The sequence below is a fragment of the Lepidochelys kempii genome, chromosome 2, assembly GCF_965140265.1.
Source record: "Lepidochelys kempii isolate rLepKem1 chromosome 2, rLepKem1.hap2, whole genome shotgun sequence".
Lineage (NCBI taxonomy): Eukaryota > Metazoa > Chordata > Testudines > Cheloniidae > Lepidochelys > Lepidochelys kempii.
Window position 1 is genome coordinate 271323222 of NC_133257.1, and position 20615 is coordinate 271343836.

Genomic DNA, 20615 nt, shown 5'->3' on the forward strand with positions numbered 1-20615 from the left:
ATGCATCCGATGAAGTGAGCTGTAGCTCACGAAAGCTCATGCTCAAATAAATTGGTTAGTCTCTAAGGTGCCACAAGTACTCCTTTTCTTTTTGCGAATACAGACTAACACAGCTGTTACTCTGAAACCTAGGTTAATTAAGGATTTTCTGCACTGTGTTCTAGACATCTAATAAACCCTTCTGCTTTTACAGCGCTGGCTGAGAGTCACTGCAGATTAAGAAGGTGGGGATGCATTGCTCCCTTTGGCGGTACAAGTCTCCCTCAAGTGCCCATCTCAGGTGGACTCACTGAAGGGAGCTCACGGCGTGAAGCAAGGGTGCTGAAGGCTCCGAGGTTCAGCCCCAGGAGGCAGTGAAGCCAAGTGGCTTGCCCTACTGAAAGAGTGTGACCCTAAGGCGGTCTGGCTCCCTGAAGGCTGTCTTCCTGGGACTGTTCCAGAGCACTGAATCTGTGGCTCTGTAATAACCTGCATTCCTTGATTAATCACTTTGCATTTGATTATACTAAAATGGATTTTGTTTGAATGGGCTCAACTTCTAAATTCCCTCTAAGCTGCGTGGGCGCACATCAGCCTATTAAGCACCATGCAGGCACTCAGGACTGCAGCAGGGAGAGATGCGCCTCCCGCAACCCGGACCTGCCGCAGACGGGGGAAGAGGCACCTATACTGCAGCTCCAACCCCAGAGCTGCCGCGGTGGGGAGAGACGCCTCAGTTTCCCCTATGTATGGCTTAAGTATCTAGGTGGTGGGATAAGGGTGTGTGAGCTTGCAGAGACCTAGAAGGCAGGTGTGCGTACCATCTGCACAGAGAATGGCTGACACCCTGTAACCTAGCAACCTATGGCCCCCTCTTCTGGAAGGTGTTGGGAACAGAGATCAGGTGACCTTTTTGCCTGGGAAAGGGACAAAGGACAGAGGAGGGGCTATAAAGGGTCAGAGGCTGGGCTGGTGGAAACTAGTCTCAGTCCAAAACCAGGAGACTCAGGGAGGGGGGGCGCAGAGCCCAGGGTTCTGGGCACAGGCCCCCCGCCGATGGTCTCTGCTGAAGGTTCCTGATTTCTGTGCTAACAAGGTCTGCTCTATGCTGTATTCTCAACGACTAATAAACCCTTTTGTGTTACACTGGCAGAGTGTCACTGCAGGTTAGAGATCAGGGTGGCATTGCTCCCTCTGGGTGTGGAGGCCCTGGGATCCAGATAGGATTGCCAACCCTCCAGGATTGGCCTGGAGGCTCCAGGAATTAAAGATTATGTCATATGATTAAATCTCCAGGAATATGTCCAACCAAAATTGGCAATCCTAGGTCCAGAGCAAGTGGACTCCCTGAGGGGGCCCACAATGAGTGACAGGTGGGCTGGAGGCTCATAGAGGTGTGGTTCCAGGAGGCGGTGGAGCCCAGGGCTTAGCACCCGAGAGTGAGTGGACCCCCGAGAAGGGCTATTGCACTAAAGGGAAGGGTCCTCCCAGGGACCATATGAAGCAGAGGTCCTGTCAGGGTTCCCCCCGCAACTCTGAGGTACAGATCATAGAATATCAGGGTTGGAAGAGACCTCAGGAGGTCATCTAGTCCAACCCCCTGCTCAAAGCAGGACCAACACCAACTAAATCATCCCAGCCAGGGCTTTCTCAAGCCTGACATTAAAGACCTCTAAGGCAGGAGATTCCACCCCCTCCCTAGGTAACATATTCCAGTGCTTCACAACCCTCCTTGTGAAAGTTTTTCCTAATATCCAACCTAAACCTCCCACACTGCAATGTGAGACAATTACTCCTTGTTCTGTGGGGACCCACATGAAAGACCCTCTAAGCTTATATTCTACCATCTTAGGTTAAAAGTTCCCCAAGGCACAAATTCCTTTCCTTGTCCTTGGACGCTATTGCTGCCACCACCAAGTGATTTACACAAAAATTCAGGGAAGGGTCACTTGGAATCCCTATCCCCCCAGAATATCCCCCCAAGCCCCTTCACTCCTTTTCCTGGGGAGGCTTGAGAATAATATACCAACCAATTGCCTTAGCAATTTGAGCACAGACCAAACCCTTTATCTTCAGGATACTAAAATCAATCAGGTTCTTAAAACAACAACTTTATTTATAAAGAAAAAAAATAAAAGAATCACACCTGCAAAATCAGGATGGAAGGTAACTTTACAGGGTAATAAAAAGATTTAAAACACAGAAGATTCCCCTGTAGGCTCAGCTTCCCAGTTACAAAAACAGGACTAGAACTACCTCTGTAGCATAGGAAAATTCATAAAACAAAACGACAGATAACCGAATGCATTTCTTTGCCCTACTTACAATTTCTGTGGTTTTAGATGGAGTATTCCAGGTATATTTTCAGGAGATATTGTACCTGCTCAGCTTCTCCCTCTGTCCGGAGAGGGAACAACAAAAGAGAACAACAAATCCTTCCCCCCCACCTTCCCAATCTTTCCTCATTGGTCCTTCTGGTCAGGTGCCAACTAGATTATTTGAACTGCTTAACCCCTTCCAGGTAAGGCAATCCAGTAGTTGCCAAGGAGAGATTTTATGCTACTGCATACGTAAAGGTTGCTACCCTTTCCCCATTCATGACAGGGCCTGTGAGTCTGAGACAACTGGCATTAGTTTCCTGTGCTTTCATTTTTTATCAGCTTTTCCATTATTTTGCCTGGGGTTCATGTCAGGCAAACTGGTCTATAGGTACCTGCCCTCTTTGAAAAGGGGCAATGGGAGCTCTGTTCCAGTCCTTTGGAATTTCTCTGTCATGGGACAGCTGCCCTTTATGGGGCATGAGGGGTCAGCCTGTCTGTGACTGCCTTATGAAGGCCCCACTTGGGGGCAAGTGGCTGCCTAGTAAGTGAGCACCTGAACCCAATAAAGGTTACCTAAGCTCAGAGAGGGGATCTCCCAAGGGAGACAGGGAAGTTCTTATGGAGAGACGCTCCCAAGAAAGGGCTGAGCAGGGAGCCTAAAGTAGTGGTTCTCATTGAGGGGTATGCATACCCCTAGGGGTACTCAACTTACCTAGATCAGTGTTTCTCGACCTGAGGGTTGCAGCCCTGGGGTTTGTGTATTACAGGATAGGGTTAGGGGGATTGCAAGTGCAGGGCTGGCATTAGGCGGTGGTAAGCAGGACAACGGCCTGGGGCCCCATGCCATAGTGAGCCCCCACGAAGCTAAATTACATGCTTCAGCTCTGCCCTCAGGCTTCAAACAAGGCTCACACATGAAAACAGCTCAAGTATCCCCCTGAACTGCAAGTACAATATTTATATTCTACTCTTTCATAATTATATGGTAAAAATGAGAAAGTGAACAACTTGTCAGCAATAGGGTGCTGTGACATATTTGTGTTTTTGTGTCATTTTGTAAGCAAGTAGTTTAAGTGAGGTGAAACTGGGGCTTACGCAAGACAAACCAGACTCCTGAGAGGAGTACAGTAGTCTGGAACGGTTGAGAACCACTGACCTAGAGGATGAGCTCTCTAGCAAACCCCCCAAAATGGGGAGCCTCCTAGCCAGCGAGGCTGCAGTCAGCAGGTATCCAAGAGGGCCTAGTCACAATCCAGGGTCTCCCAATCAGGGTCCAGAAGCCTGCCCTGGTGAGGATCAGCCGCTGTCCCTGGAGAAGAGTCACAGTGGATGGACCTCCCTGGACCCTGGCTCCAGAGAAAGGCCTCTTGCCTTTATCAGAGTAAGATCTAACACCAAGGGCAGAAACCAGAACCAAGAGAACCCCTGGGGAAGAACCTGGGTAGAAGTAGGCATTAGACTCAGGTGGGAGACAGACTAAGAACGACCTTGTCAATCAGCTGGGATGAACATTTTGTATATATTCTGCATTGACTTGTCTGTTAATACATGAAACGCTTCCAAGGGGGTGCTCTTTAGCAGCTAATAGTCTGTTTAGTCTCATTCATTCATTTTCAAACTTTTTGTATTGGTGACTCCTTTCACACAGCAAGCCTCTTACTGGGATGCCCCTTATAAATGAAAAACAGGGGTTAACTTAATGAGGGATAATAGCTGTCAGCCCCACAGAGCTGACACCCCACAACCCCCATCTTGCACCCCTGTGAGAGGGTCACACATGCCAGTTTGAGAACCCCTAGTCTTATTGCTGTGCTATCCCAAGTGATGGGGGGTGGTAGACTCAAGTAGGGGTTTACCTGCAATACCATACCCATTTGCAAAGAGAAGTCTGGGTCAGCCTGAAATGATGACACCACGATATCCCAACATTTACTAAAAATTAACACCAGCAGGGATGAGGTCTCCCCAGCCAGCTCTTTTAGAACAGTTGGGTGCAAGTTAATAGATTTCAAGGTCAGAAGGGACCATTGTGGATCATCTAATCTGACCTCTTATGTAACACAGGCCGTCGAACTTCCACAAAATAATTCCTAGAGAAGGTCTTTTTAGAAAAACATCCAGTATAGATTTAAAAATGGTCAATGATGGAGAATCCACTACAACTCTTGGTAAATTGTTTCAAGGGTTAATTACTGTCACCATTAAAAAATTATGCCTTATTTCCAGTCTGAAGTCTAGCTTCAACTTCCAACCCCTGGATCATGTTAGAACTTTCTCTACTAGATGGAAGAGCCCACTATTCAGTATTTGTTGCTCATATAGATACTTATAGATTGTAATCAAGTCACTTCTTAACCTTCTCTTTTGGAAGGATCAGTTCTGGGTCCAGTGTTATTTAAACATCTTTATTAATTACATGGATGTAGGAAGAGAAAGCACATGGACCAAATTTGCAGAGGACACAAAGCTGGGGTTTGGGGGGTAGGTGTGCAAACACTTTGGAATATAGAGCTAAAAATCAAAAGGGATCTTGATAAATTGGAGAACTGAGCTATAGACAACAAAAATGAAATTAACAGACAAATGTGAGGTGCTACACTGAGGGAAGAACAAACAAATGCATAAAAACCAGAATGAGGGATAACTGGCTTGGCAACAGCACTGTGGATCATAATCTCAACATGAGTCAACACTGCAATGCTGTTGCAAAAAAGCAAATGCAGGTTTTGGTTACATTAACAGAGGCATAGCACACAAGTCATGGGAGGTGATAGTTTCGCTTGGCACTGGTTAAGCCTCAGCTGAAGTACTATGTCCAATTTTGGTCAACAATATATAGAAAGGATGTACAGAAACTGGAAAGGATCCAGAGGTGAGACACAAAGATGATCAAAGGTTTCAGAGTAACAGCCGTGTTAGTCTGTATTCACAAAAAGAAAAGGAGTACTTGTGGCACCTTAGAGACTAACCAATTTATTAGAGCATAAGCTTTCGTGAGCTACAGCTCACTTCATCAGATATGTTTCCACGATATGCATCTGATGAAGTGAGCTGTAGCTCACGAAAGCTTATGCTCTAATAAATTGGTTAGTCTCTAAGGTGCCACAAGTACTCCTTTTCAAAGATGATCAAAGGGATGAAATGCAGACATGTGAGCAAAGGCTGAAGAAACTGGGTATGTTTAGTTTGGAAAAGAGGAGATTAAGAGGGAACATGACAGTCCTCAAATATTTGAAGGGCTGCCATGAAAGATGGAGAAAAGCTGTTCTCTCTTGCCACAGTGGCAGGACAAGAGACAATGGGTTCAAACTACAGCACAGCACATTTAGATGAAATCTCAGAAAAAAAGCTTCCTAACTGTAAGAACAGTCGGACAATGGAACAGAGGCCTAGGGAGGTTGTAGAAGCTCCTTCACTGGAGGTTTTCCAAAGGAGGTTGAATAGCCCTGTCTTGGATGGATCAGACACAACAAATCCTCCATCTTTGCAGAGGATTAGACTAGATGACCCTTGTGGTCCCTTCTAACCCTATGGTTCTAGGATTCTCTTTGTTAAGCTAAACAGAGACACTGATTGAGCAGTTTGAATCTAATCCTTTAAGCATTCACATGGCTCTTCTCTGAACCGTTTTCAATTTAATCAACATCCTTCTTGGATTGGGGACACCAGAATGGAACACAGTATTCCAGCAGTGGTCACACTAGTGACCAATACAGAGGTAAAATAAACACATGTTCAACTGATTATCCACCACTCCCCCAAAATCTTTTTCAGAGCCACTGCCTCCAGGATAGCACCCCCATCCTGAAAGTATGGCCTACATTCGTTAGTCCTAAATGTATACATTTAGCAGTATTAAAAACATATAGTTGGTTTACACCCAGTTTACCAAGTAATCTAGATTGCTCTGTCAGTAAATGTCTTCTTCCTCGTTTACCATTCCCCCAATTATTGTGTCATCTCATCAGTGATGAGTTTGTTTTCATCTAGGTCATTGATCAAAATATTAAATAGCATAGAGCCAAGATTGGTCCCTGTAGAAGCCACTGAAAATACACCTGCTTGATGACAATTCCATTTTTACAATTACATTTTGCGGCCTATCAGTTAACTTGATTGTAAATGGATTAAACACTGGCTATCTAGCCCTGCTGATTTAAAAGTGTTTATCCCTAATAGATCCCATCTAACATGCTCCTTCGTTACTAATGGACTGGAAAATATTTCAGGATTCTCATGTGATAGGAATACATCATCCTGCTTCTTTCCAAATACAGAATATTTATTGAACACTGCTGCCTTTTCCGCATTAAAAATTTTACTGTTACCATCTAATTATACCATTGTTAGAATTTCTTGTGTCCTTAATATACTTTTAAAAATCCTTCTTATTGTCCTTAGACCTGCCACTCTCAGATTTTTTCCCTGATGTCTTTAGCTTCCCTTATCAATTTTATACACTTCACAACTTCTCATTTATATTGATTGCTATACATATTCCCCATTTTCTATTTGTTTTATATTGCTTTCTTATTGCTAATTGCTGCCTTCACTTCCCCATTGAAAGAGGATGGGCTTTTAGCCAAAGTTGTCCTCTTTCCTGATTGTGGAACCATGGCTTTTTGGTCATCTAATAAACTCTCCTTAAAGAGCTCCCAATTTTCATTCACACTGTCCTGTTTAATTTGTCTCTTGCAATCAGTTTCACTCAGATTTACCTATGGGAAATTCACTCTTTTGAAACATCAAGTATATACATTACAGGTAAGAACTGTCCTCTGTTCACCCATAATAAATGCAATCAGGTCAATGATCACTGGTCCCTAGGCAACCAACAGCTTCCAGTTCAGTGATTAATTCGTCTCTATCCAGCACAATGGATAGTTACTTCATGTTGGCTGTAATAACTTTTGTGTTAGAAAATAATCTACAACTTTCAGAAAATCTACTAATGTTTTACTACTGGCCATGCAACCTCCACCAAATGAAAGTACCCCATAACACCACACTTTCTTTTCACACATTACAGAAAGGTGCTTATCCACATCCTGTTCTCTATTTTAATTTGATCATAGAGATATCAGGGTTGGAAGGGACCTCAGGAGGTCATCTAGTCCAACCCCCTGCTCAAAGCAGGACCAATCCCCAACTAAATCATCCCAGCCAGGGCTTTGTCAAGCCTGACTTTAAAAACCTCAAACGAAGGAGATTCCACCACCTCGCTAGGTAACGCATTCCAGTGTTTCACCACCCTCCTAGTGAAAAAGTGTTTCCTAATATCCAACCTAAACCTCCCCCACTGCAACTTGAGACCATTACTCCTTGTTCTGTCATCTGCTACCACTGAGAACAGTCTAGAGCCATCCTCTTTGGAACCCCCTTTCAGGTAGTTGAAAGCAGCTATCAAATCCCCCCTCGTTCTTCAATTCCGCAGACTAAACAATCCCAGTGCCACTCAGGTTTGGCCTCCATCATGATGGATGAGCAGCTACCTGGGCCACACCTGAGTAGTGCTGCACTCCTGTGTGCCTGGTCATGACACCACTTTTCTCTTCAGCGTATCTCCCTCTCCTCCCAGTTTAGTGTCATCTGCAAACTTGCTGAGGGTGCAATCCACGCCATCCTCCAGATCATTAATGAAGATATTGAACAAAACCGGCCCCAGGACCGACCCTTGGGGCACTCCACTTGATACCGGCTGCCAACTAGACATGGAGCCATTGATTACTACCCGTTGAGCCTGACAATCTAGCCACCTTATCGTTCATTCATCCAGCCCATACTTCTTTAACTTGCTGGCAAGAATACTGTGGCATGAGAGGCTGCAACATTGCTGGGGTTTGACCCAGTGGCTCCTGTCTGACATTTGGGGATGGGGACAGGGATCCAAGTTTGAGCGTTGCAACTAGGCTTATTGGATTCCAGTGCCACTCAGGTTTGGCCCTCCATCATGATGGATGAGCAGCTACCTGGGCCACACCTGGGTAGTGCTGCACTCCTGTGTGCCTGGTCATGACACCACTTTTCTCTTCAATGTGGCCCACATCATGTGAGTACAGCTGGGCGATGGGAGAGAGTGGAGCCGTTGGTCAGCCAGAGTCAGGAGCCACCGCTCTGGATTGGGAGCGGAGTACTCCACCACAGGTCCAGGCAGTGAGTGGCTAGCTATGTCCTATGGGTGGTGGGCGAGGGGCTTGGGGGCTATAGGGTGAGTGGGGAATGGTAGGGGACTACAGGGTGAAGGGTGGGGGTGCTTTGGGGTGCTGGAGTCGGGAGCTGTGGACAGTGGGGCCGAAGTGTTGGGGCTGGCGTGTGCATCAGGGCTGATGAGATGGGTGGTGGTGGTGGAGGGTTGCTGAGGTATGAGTGGGGCATTCAGGGGTCTGTGGTTGGCTATGCGTGAGATGGGGCTGGTTTGCTGAGCAGTCCTGGGTCAGCACAGGAGCAGAGCAGGGGTTTGTTCTGAGAGCCAATGGGGCCTGTCATTCTGTGTTGCTGTTTCAGAGGGACAAAGTGTCTATGAAACAAAGCGGCTTGAGAGCTCAGACGCTTGCTTGCCTGTTGCCCGTGGCCGCAAATCTACTTCTTGTCAATTGTAGTTGCTGCTCTGTGTTTATCTTAAAGATTTCAAAGCTATCTAGCCGATAGTGCTGGCACCTCTTCTTGCTAGGTGTTAACAGCGGATCTTTGCTGCTTCTGGGCAAGCTTAGAAAACAGATTCCTTCGTTTCTGTGATTAACCTGACAATAAATCAAATGAGAAGGCGATCGCTTAATTGTGATGTATGGAAAAGTTGATATTATCCAAGCCATCTTTGGCTGTGCCTTGCTACTTTGTTTTAAAGTTCAGCATGCAGTTTGTTGATACCACATTAGTAATAAATACCCATCATGTAAATCCTCATCATTGCTGATTTTCAGTTAGGTAAAATTTTCTGATAATGTTAGTTAGCTTTTGAATACGAGTGTTTTATCTTATGGTGTTACCACACACAAGAGTCTCCAAAATCTGTTTTACACATGACAGAATTATCAACATGAGTCCTATCATTTCTGCAGGCCTCCTGCACTATTAAAATTTAGCACTACATGATGGGTCTTACCTACAGCTCAGCACCTTTCTCAAAGGTCAGGTGAGCCCAGCTGCCTCAGCCACATCCCTAAAGGCCCTGCCTTCCTTATGTAGGCAGAGCTGTCAGAAGGCTGTTTCTCCTCCTGCAGTTTTTCTCTCCAAGCTGCTGGGTCCTGCTCACCTTGAGGCAGGCTTCTTTTCGCTTTAGGCTCTAGTCTTGGGAAAATAGGCCTGTTACCTACCTTCCTGTCCCTCAGCCAGGTTATTTTCCAGTTACCTGTTCACCCATTTTTCCCTTAAGGACCCTTGCCATTATCACTGGAGATGCATTATCTCGGTCATTGTTTCCTTTCCAGTTTGTTCCCCTTTACAGCCTCCTTTGATTCAGCTCCATGCAGTCACCCAGAATAACATCAGGCCAGGAGACTGTGTTACATATAATGTTCATCCAAACAGTACAGATTTCACTGTTCTCCATAGCATTACTGAAACCTGGTGGGACATGTCACATGACTGGAATCTTAAAATCAGGAGCGCAGGCCACAGGGATATGCTGGCCGCCGCTTCCCACAGCTCCCATTGGCCGGGAACGGCAAACCGCAGCCACTGGGAGCTGCGGGGCGCCGTGCCTGCGGACTGTCAATGTAGACAAAATGTCTCGTGGCCCGCCAGCAGGTTACCCTGAGGGCCACATGCTGAAGTTTGCTGACCACTGTTGTAGACCTTCAAGGGCATTCACTAAGGGCAAGTCATGCCTGACTAATCGAATTGCCTTCTTTGATGAGATAACTGGCTCTGTGGATGAGGGGAAAGCAGTGGACGTGTTGTTCCTTGACTTTAGCAAAGCTTTTGACACTGGCTCCCACAGTACTTTAGCCAGCAAGTTAAAGAAGTATGGGCTGGATGAATGGACTAAAGGTGGATAGAAAGCTGGCTAGATTGTCGAGCTCAATGGGAAGTGATCAATGGCTCGATGTCTAGTTGGCAGCCAGTATCAAGTGGAGTGCTCCAAGGGCTGGTCCTGGGGACAGTTTTGTTCAACATCTTTATTAATGATCTGGATGATGGGATTAATTGCACCCTCAGCAAGTTCACAAATGACACTAAACTGGGAGGAGAGGTAGATAGAATACAGAGGGACCCAGACAAATTAGAGGATTGGGCCAAAAGAAATCTGATGAGGTTCAACAAGGACAAGTGCAGAGTCCTGCACTTAGGATGGAAGAATCCCATGCACCGCTACAGACTAGGGACCGAATGGCTCAGCAGCAGTTCTGTAGAAAAGGACCTAGGGGTTACAGTGGACAAGAAGCTGAATGAGTCAATAGTGTGCCCTTGTTGCCAAGAAGGCCAATGGCATTTTGGGATGTATATGTAGGGGCATTGCCAGCAGATCGAGGGATGTGATCGTTCCCCTCTATTTGACATTGGTGAGGCCTCATCTGGAGTACTGTGTACAGTTTTGGGCCCCACGCTACAAGAAGGATGTGGAAAAATTGGAAGACGTCCAGCGGAGGGCAACAAAAATGATTAGGGGACTGGAACACATGATTTATGAGGCGAGGCGGAGGGAACTGGGATTATTTAGTCTACAGAACAGAAGAATGAGGGGGGATTTGATAGCTGCTTTCAACTACCTGAAAGGGGGTTCCAAAGAGGATGGATCTAGACTGTTCTCACTGGTAGCAGATGACAGAACAAGGAGTAATGGTCTCAAGTTGCAGTGGGGGAGGTTCAGGTTGGATATTAGGAAAATCTTTTTCACTAGGAGGGTTGTGAAGCACTGGAATGCGTTACCAAGGAGGTGGTGGAATCTCCTTCCTTAGATATTATTAAGGTGAGGCTTGACAAAGCCCTGGCTGGGATGATTTAGTTAGGGATTGGTCCTGGCTTGAGCAGGGGGTTGGACTAGATGACCTCCTGAGGTCCCTTCCAACCCTGATATTCTATGCCTGGTTGCAACTCCACTCATATTTCATAGAATATCAAGGTTGGAAGGGACCTCAGGAAGTCATCTAGTCCAACCCCCTGCTCAAAGCAGGGCCAATCCCCAACTATATTTGGCTCAGCCATCCTTCCATCCTCATGACGGAGGGACAGATGGGCCAAATATGAGTGGTGCTGTGACCCCATGTGCCAGGTGTTGTGCCGGAGCACCATTCCATCAGGGCTTTCAGGTGCTGGAGTCACTCTCCAGACTGCTCAAACACCACTACATGCTGGATTATGTGGACCTCAGGTGGTTTGCCCATTCTTCTGCTTGCTGTGTATCTTTGGGCTAATGGACAATGCATCTGTCTGGAAGAAGCTGTTGAGTCACTTTAAACACCAGCAGGTTACAGGCACTGAGAGGACTGTCTTGCATGTACCAACTGCAGCTGGGCCAGTCATGACATGTTTGGAAAGAAGGGGGCTGACACACCAGGATCCAGTCTGAGGGGTAGAACTGCAGGCACCCCCACCCCCGGAGACAGAGGGGAGGAAGCAGAACCAGTCACCTGAGGGGTGCACTCAAGAGAGATTCCAGAGGAGGTGTAAGACATTGCTCACCCTGTAACCACAACAGGGAGGTGGAAACGGGGGTGACCTAGTCTAAAGGGAGGTTACCCCATGATTTCCATTCTGGCAGATTTTGCAAGCGACAGGCAGAGCATCCAGGGAGAGATCACAAATGCAGCTCACACCTGAGCTACCATATACCAGTTATAACATTTCTTCTCAATGGTGAAAAATTCCATTTCCTCTTCCATATTATCCAGACTCCTAGGACTGGGATACAGTATTAGCAATCAAAACATCTTCTCTTCACATTCTTTGCCACATGTCAGCACAAGCCACCCCTCTTCAAAGATACATCCCCAGCCAGACAATGCACTGGAGTCAGTATCTGCCCTACAATGCTTCCTCTCTGTGGGGGGAGGGAGCGTGTTGCAGAGATTACCCCACCCCAGAACAATACACCCTAATGACACTGCTATCCCACGCCAGCAATGTGCCACCCCTACACGACACCAGTATGGAGCACCCCACCCACACTGCCCCTCCCCCCGCCACTACAGTGCCCCCCATGACACTGCCCCTCCCTCACCCAGAGCTAGCTCAGTGCTCCAACACTGCACCTTTGCCTCCCCATCCTGCAGCCAACCAACATTACTGGTGTGGGACGGTAGTGGCTCAGTGCACCCCAACAACACTGGGCACCCAGGCTAGGACAGCACACCCGGACACTGCCCCACTCCCACCCCACGACACAGCATCCCCCCATCCCAAGGCCAGTTCACTGCACATCTTATATCAAGATGCTGCACCCCAAGGGCACTGCCCCTAGGCCCCATGCAGCCCAAGGGCCCCGCCCCCCTTCACCCCTGGCCCCTCTCACTGGGGTGAGCTTGAGGTCCTGCAGCACATCATCCATGTAGTGATACTCCGAGAGCTCAGTCTCCACCATCTCATTCTTGAGCTCCAGCACCCGGCCCATCACCCCATCGAGCACGTGCTCCAGCACCCGGCGCTTCTGCGGATGCACCATCTGGTCATAGCAGGCCTCCAGGCAGCGCAGGATCTGTGTGTAGCGCAGGAACAGGGTGGCCAGCATGTGGAAGAACAGCCTCTGGTCCTTCTCAGGCTGTGGGGGCTGAGACGGCAGCTCCTGGGCCAGCAGCTCCTTTAGGGCAGCCTGGGACTCGAGCCACATCCTCGTGTAGGTGCTAGAGAGCAGGACATCTTCTCAGGGCCAGGGGGCTGCAGATGTGGCCAAAGCCCACAATGTTGGGGCCTAACTACCCCCTTGTCCTCCCTCCAGTGGAACGGCCCCATCCCTGGGGCCCATGGGCTGTTTGCACAGGGACCGCACATAACTGCAGCAGGTGTAATTTACAGCTTCAGTGATTTGGGGTAATGTCTGTGTATGGATGGGCACTACCAGCCCCCCAACCCCCAATTGCAACCCAGCTTAGAGCGCCCGCCTCCCCTCCAGGAGCCCAAAGTCAGACGGCTTCTTTCTGTCCTTCACCAAACCTCCACCCCATCACCCTGGTGCCCACGCCCCTCATGATGTACTGATCTCCCCGCACAATACCCCTGTGACCCTCAACCCCCCCATTGCCCCAGTGCCCACACCCCACAATACCCCTGTGCCCCTCAGACCCCCCTGCAGTGCCCACACACTGCCCTAACTCCCCCCGCCGCCCCCCACCACACCAGGCCCGGGGCCAAGGGGCGGCCCAGGCTTCCCCCAGCCCCCTACGCCAGGCCTCACCGGCTGGACATGACGCCCACGCCCGCTCCACGCCGCCCCCGGGGCTGCCCCGCACAGGGGGTTCTTCCGTCGCCCCGGAGACCCAACCCCGCCCCCCATTGCGCGGGCTGTTGCCGTGGAGATGGCAGAAGGCTCATCGCTGCCCCGCCACGTGTAGCGGAGAGGAGCCGAGCGGGCCCCTGCAGGCAGCGCCCCGGCCCCCACACAGCTGGGCCCCCGCACAGCCCGGGCCCCCGCACAGCCCGGGCCCCCGCACAGCCCGGGCCCCCGCACTGCTCCCGGCGGGGCGGCTGCTGCCCTCGCCCCCCTGTGGCCCCAGCCCGCCCCCCGGGATCCCCTCGCGGCCCTTGTCCCACGGCCCTGCAGCCCAGGCCCGGCTGGGGCGGGGGCAGCCCCGGGCGATGGCGGAGTCAGACTCGCACTGCTCCCGTAGAGGGTGTCAGCTTTATTCCGGGGGCAGGGACAGAGCCACCGGCGCCCCGCACGCTGGCCTGGCGATCACTTGCTGCTGGTGTACTTGGTGACCGCTTTGGTGCCCTCGGACACGGCGTGCTTGGCCAGCTCCCCCGGCAGCAGCAGGCGGACGGCAGTCTGCACCTCGCGGCTGGTGATGGTGGAGCGCTTGTTGTATTGCGCGAGGCGGGAGGCCTCCGTGGCGATGCGCTCGAAGACGTCGTTCACGAAGGAGTTCATGATGCTCATGGCCTTCGAGGAGATGCCCGTGTCAGGGTGAACCTGGCCGGAAAGGGAAGCGTGCGAGACGGGGTGGTAACTAGCTCCACCCCGGGCCTGCCTCCGGCCCTTCCCTTGCCCCAGGGGAGCTGCAGGAAAGGGACGGACAGCAGGGCACAGCAGGCAGACGGGGCATTTCTGGACCCGTGAAGGCAGCTGACAGGAGAAGCAATAAGGGCCTGTGACCCTAAGGAGGGCACGACTCCGGGCTCCAGACGGACCGGTCATAAGCCAAGACAACTCCAGTCCGGCCTCAGGCGAGTGGCACGGAAGTACAGTGTCCCAACAGCACTTCAAATCCCTCACGATTTTGTACATTGAGCAAGAATTGGCTTTGTCAGTTAATTACAGGGAGGTGATTGAGGAATTTAAGTCCTTAACACCTGGTGAGCAACCTCTCATTCTCTAGGACAGGAAGATGAAGAAGCCTTAATCTGTTTTGGTCAATTTGGGTTAGCTCATTATCTGGTTAAAGATAAAGATCATGAAAATTGACTCTACAGTTGTCTACGCCTGGTTATCACTACAGAAAAATTTGTTATTTTGGGTCTCATTTTTTAAGTTTGTATTTAAGTAAAGTTTAGTTGTTAATTTAAAAAAGATTAAATTTAATTTTTAGTTTCTTTAGTTTGTTTGATGAATAAAAATAATGTCCTTTACGACTGAGTATTCAATAAATGTTCACCTTTAAAAATAAATAAAATTCCCTGGGTGCACACCCTAATGAAATGTGCCGGCAGTCGGCCAGTCCCAGCCTGGTGCTGCAGGCAATCTCTGCCACAGAGGTCACCCATCTTGGGATTGGGGACAGCAGGTGGTGATGGTGGGTGTTTCATATAGACTGCACACCGTGCAGCCCCCTGCTCAGGGGGTGAGCAATAGCATACTCATCACACAGGTGTCAGCACAACCCCACTAGATATTGGGGAGGGGAGCCCTTGGCTACTACCTACTTCCCGCAGTTCACTCTGCACTAGCCTGCAGAGCTAGGGAACAGAGCCATCAAGCAGGACTTTGCCATGGGAACCCAGCAGGGCCATAGCAGCTGCCAACTCCCTCCCCCAACTTTATGTAGAGTATTTCTCTAGGTTGCTCAAGAGCCCAGTACTGGTGCTTCCCACCCTGGCTGTATGTGCCTCTCACATCCTGGCGTGGGGGAAGGACAGCCCTTGTCGCTAGGGCTCTGGGAGGACAACACAGGAACCCTGCACTTATCTGTGGCCCACTGATTTCAGAGCTACTGACTGACTGGGGGAGCTAATGGACTGCCTAGGAACAGGTGTAATTGACAAACGATGACTAAGCCCAGAAGGAGTGGAGTTTGCGTGTTAAGACACTAGAGAGAGGCATTGGTCAAAGAGTGATTGAGTCAGACCAGGAATATTTGCATACAGGAGGGGTAGTAGCACTGGGGCTACTAGCAACAATCCTGTCCTAGGTCCCAGGTGAGGGCTAGGATAGGCCACCCCTTAGGATCTTGCAGGTCCTATGCCCCTCTTCAGTGCCTCCCCTCAGTTAGCTCAGACCACCCAGAGACCTAAGGAGGTTGGAATCAGACACACACACTCAGACGCGGATACACTCACATTAACACAGACACACACACACACACACAGTCTCCTTCTGGGAATCCCACCCCACCTGTAGGGGTAACAACATAATGGCTAGAATTGATTAGGGAGGTGGTGGAATCTCCTTCCTTAGAAGTTTTTAAGGTCAGGCTTGACAAAGCCCTGGCTGGGATGATTTAATTGGGTATGGGTCCTGCTTTTGAGCAGGGGGTTGGACTAGATGACCTCCTGAGGTCCCTTCCAACCCTGATATTCTATGATTCTATGAATAGCCAGGTGGGATAAGCCCCTCACTCACCTGTTTCAGCACTTTGTAGATATAGACTGAGTAGGTCTCCCTCCTCTTCACCTTCCTCTTAGATTTCTTGTCCCCAGAGGCAGGGGCTCGGCCTCGCTTCTTCCCAGCTTCTGCACTCATTCTTGATACCTCTCCAGACATCACAAGCCAGCCTGCAAACCACTACAGATGGCTATATAGTGAGGGTATCACCTGCCACAGGTGAGACCACTAAGGATCAATCATAGAATATCAGGGTTGGAAGGGACCTCAGGAGGTCATCTAGTCCAACCCCCTGCTCAAAGCAGGACCAATCCCCAACTAAATCATCCCAGCCAGGGCTTTGTCAAGCCTGACCTTAAAAACTTCTAAGGAAGGAGATTCCACCACCTCCCTAGGTAACCCATTCCAGTGCTTCACCACCCTCCTAGTGAAAAAGTTTTTCCTAACATCCAACCTAAACCTCCCCCACTGCAACCTGAGACCATTACTCCTCGTTCTGTCATCCACTACCACTGAGAACAGTCTAGATCCATCCTCTTTGGAACCCCCTTTCAGGTAGTTGAAAGCAGCTATCAAATCCCTGCTCATTCTTCTCTTCCGCAGACTAAACAATCCCAGTTCCCTCAGCCGCTCCTCATAAGTCATGTGTTCCAGTCCCCTAATCATTTTTGTTGCCCTCTGCTAGACTCTTTCCAATTTTTCCACATCCTTCTTGTAGTGTGGGGCCCAAAACTGGACACAGTACTCCAGATGAGGCCTCACCAATGTCCAATAGAGGGGAATGATCATGTCCCTCAATTTGCTGGCAAAGCCCCTACTTATACAGCCCAAAAGCCCATTAGCCTTCTTGGCAACAAGGGCACACTGTTGACTCATATCCAACTTCTCATGCACTGTAACCCCTAGGTTCTTTTCTGCACAACTGCTGCCGAGCCATTCAGTTCCTAGTCTGTAGCAGTGCCTGGGATTCTTCCATCCTAAGTGCAGGACTCTGCACTTGTCTTGTTGAACCTCATCAGAGGAGCTCCCGGAGTGGATCCAGCCAGCAATTCTTCCTTGGGTGAGAGCCCCACCAGCCCAGAGAGGAACTCAGAGGAAACTAATTTGGTTCAATGAAATTTTATTGGCCTGGCAAACTGCCAAAGTCTAACACAGGCAGAGCCCTGAGCCTCTCAGAGAGAGCCAGGTTCTGCCAGCCCAGCGTAGGGCAAAAGATTGGGGGTTTGTCCTCAACAGAACCAGGATGGGTCTGCACAGGGTGTTGGAGAGTTGTCCCCTAGATCTACCCCTGCTCAGTGGGAAGATTGTAAATCATAACAGAGGGACCAACCAACCTTCCCCCAAGAGCTGCTGGAACCAGCTAGTGCCAAAGTATGTGTGCAACAATGAAACATTGACCCTATAGCTGAACAATTGCAGTGAGGTGACCCCTGCAAGCCAGCGTGACCCTATCCCCAATCCAAACTAGCCCAGGCTCCTCTCTGGAGTCATGTCCCACTTGCAAAAAGAGGACACATTGCAAAGACTGGGGTGAACTCTATGGCAGTAGTGCCTCCATGGACACCACTGGTGTTTGGTGCCAGCGTGAATCTCTTCACCCTCAGGGGGACAGGCAGGGCTGCGGGGATGTCTCTGGAGCTCTCTTGGGGATGAATCAGTGACCACAAACTAGTGGTAGAGATGAGGTACAAAGCAGTCTTAACCCAGAGAGGAGTGACTGTGTAGCCAACATGGTGGAGGAGAGACTGAGGTGCTTTCTATCCAACGTCCCACAGATGAGAGCGAGATTCCTTCAGATGATTAAGAACCATAAAAGACATCTCATAAAAGGGTGATCAATGAAATCTGTGCCTGCCCGTGGGTGCTGTAGATAAGCAGAGAGCCTCATGCTATGGAGCCCATGCCGCCAGGTCAGGAACAGAAGGTAATGACTAGACATGTGATTACACCCCACACATGGTATCTGACATCATCCTGGGAGAGTTACACACACATCTGACCAAGGGCAGGTGAAGTGGGTGTCTGGCTCTTTCTTACACTTTGGCAGCACTTGTACAGCTTGTCTTTCCAATAACATCTCACTGAATTGAATTTTATTCCTGGCCCATCCCCTGGGAGATGGATCAAAGTGCATGTCCCCAGGGAAATACAAGCGTCTCTCACCATGGGGGGCAGGAGGGAAGCCAGGAAAATCCAAACAAACACTAATGAATGTCAGGTTTCAGAGTAGCAGCCGTGTTAGTCTGTATCTGCAAAAAGAAAAGGAGTGCTTGTGGCACCTTAGAGACTAACACATTTATTTGAGCATAAGCTTTCGTGAGCTACAGCTCACTTCATCAGATGCTGCTCAAATAAATGTGTTAGTCTCTAAGGTGCCACAAGTCCTCCTTTTCTTTTTGCTAATGAATATGCTACTTCTGCCAGTCCCATGTCTGGCTTCCTATCTGCACCTGGGTGGAGGAATCAATGTCAATGCACAGTGCTGGGAAAGGGGTTGGAAGCACATGAGAGTCTGGCTCTAGCAGTAAGCAAAAGACATCACTGTCAGACCCCATCTCTGATGGGGATGGGAGAGGTTAGTTAGTCAGAGCCTGTTCCTAAGGCTCAGAGTAGTCTATTGGATTCAGGCCCTGTGTCCAGCTTGGTGGATGGGTCACCCCAAGATTAGAGTTGGTCAGTGTCAGGATCTCTGCTTGGCTAGAGGCCACATGTGGATCAGATGTGACATACAGCTAGCCCTGCGTCACAGGCACATACTAAATGGATTAAAAATTGACAAAGTGACAGATCTCAAAATGTAACTAAACAGGGAATTATCAACCAGCAGCTATGTTTCTAGGGGAGTACTGCAGGGATCAGTTCTTGGCCCTAAGATATTTAATATTTTTATTAGTGACCTGGAAGAAAACAAAATCATTCCTGGTTAAGTTGGCAGATGACACAAACACTGATGGAGAGGTAAATAATGAAGAGGGGATGACACTGATGGAGCAATCTGGACCACTTGGTAAACTGGGCACAAGCAAACAATATGTGTTTTAATCTGGCCAAATGTCCTTCCCCAGCTAGGAACAAAGAATGAAGACCGTATTTGCAGAATGGCAGACTCTATCCTGGGAAGTGGTGACTCTGGAAAAGAGTTGAGTCCTGATGACTAATCGACTGAACATGAGCCCCCGGCCACCACTGTGCACAAAAGGGCTCATGCGATCTTTGGAGGTAGAAATGGGAATACTGAGTAAAAGGAGCAAGGTTACACTACCCCTGTATTTGGCTCTGGTGCAACCACTGCTGCAGTACTGCCTCCAGTTCTGGCATCCATAGTTCAAGAATCCCAGAGTCCTAGGAGTGGAAGGGCCTTGAGAAGTCAGCTAGTCCATTCCCCTGCACTCATGGCAGGCCCAGGGGTTCTCAAACTGGGAGTCTGGACCACTCGGGGGGTCACAAGGTTCTTACATGGGGGGTCGCCAGCTGTCAGCCTCCACCCCAAACCCCGCGTTGCCTCCAGCATTTACAATGGTGTTAAACATATCAAAAGTGTTTTTAATTTATGAGGGGTCGCACTCAGAGTCTTTCTATGTGAAAGGGGTCACCAGTACAAAAGTTTGAGAACCACTGATCTAGACCATTCCTGAAAAGTTTCTTCGCAACCTATGTTTCTATTTCTGGACATGTGAGGTGTTGCTGCCTCCCCTCTAGGTGTCCAGATGCCTGTCTCCCACTTAAGCCCCAGAGCGATTCACAACCCAGGCAAGACAACCATTTGGCTGTCTAAAGTCACATGCAGGACCTAATCCGGTAGGCATGCTCAGAGGCTGCCTACTGGATCGGATTCCAGTCAAAATCCAGGAGGAAGAGGTGGTGATAGTTCTATTATACTGTGGAATAATACTTAGTAGTTAAAAGGCCAGAGAGTGAGAGAATGACTCTGCAGTCCAGTAGTTAGGGCATACCCCACCCCCTGGGAGGTGGGAGACTCCAAGTACAGTCCCCCTGCACCAGTCACTCTTCAATGATTTAATCCACAGTGGAACAGCTTCAAAGAGAGTGGCTGAGGGAGCCCACATCAGAATATCCCATAGCTTCCCTATCCAAGCACTCTTTTGAGAGGTGGGAGACCCCTGTTCAAATCCTTTCTCCAACTCTGGCAAAGAAGGGGGAATTGAACCCAGCTGCCCCCCATCCCATCTGAATGCTCTAACCACTGGCTTAAAAGTTATATGGGCACCATCTCCTCTTCTGGCTGTTGTGTGTGGAAACACTCGGGATACTAAGCCACCTGCCTCTAAGGGCAGGATTCATGGATCATTAAGCAGAGACAGGAGACTCCTTGCAGCCTGGACATGGGTGCCTGAGAAGGGATGGACTTAGTACACATCCTTCTCATTGGCATCTCCCTCCCT

General features: G+C 49.3%; 2 protein-coding genes across 2 annotated transcripts in view; both read right to left on the reverse strand.

The window, feature by feature from the left end:
- Positions 1 to 13728, reverse strand: part of DRC11L (dynein regulatory complex subunit 11 like) — an 82895-nt gene extending 69167 nt beyond the window's left edge. Inside the window, exons 1-2 of the mRNA XM_073329700.1 lie at positions 13650 to 13728; positions 12751 to 13094 (exon numbers count right to left, since the gene is read on the reverse strand). Of these exons, the coding sequence (XP_073185801.1) occupies positions 12751 to 13094; positions 13650 to 13728 (423 nt within the window). The remainder of the gene's footprint in view (positions 1 to 12750; positions 13095 to 13649) is intronic.
- A 395-nt stretch (positions 13729 to 14123) lies between these two features.
- On the reverse strand, positions 14124 to 16451 carry H2BK1 (H2B.K variant histone 1). The gene is made up of 2 exons (XM_073329608.1): positions 16231 to 16451; positions 14124 to 14364 (listed from the first exon to the last, which is right to left on the reverse strand). The coding sequence occupies exons 1-2, from the start codon at positions 16369 to 16371 to the stop codon at positions 14128 to 14130; spliced, it is 378 nt and encodes a 125-aa protein (XP_073185709.1). The 5' UTR covers positions 16372 to 16451; the 3' UTR covers positions 14124 to 14127.
- Between the last annotated feature and the right edge of the window lie 4164 nt (positions 16452 to 20615).

Excerpts from the sequence above, each read along its gene's own strand:
- H2BK1 (XM_073329608.1), bottom strand. The coding sequence starts at position 16,371 with ATGTCTGGAGAGGTATCAAGAATGAGTGCAGAAGCTGGGAAGAAGCGA. Across the intron at positions 14,365-16,230 it reads TCTACAAAGTGCTGAAACAG|GTTCACCCTGACACGGGCAT; the intron begins GTGAGTGAGGGG and ends CTTTCCGGCCAG.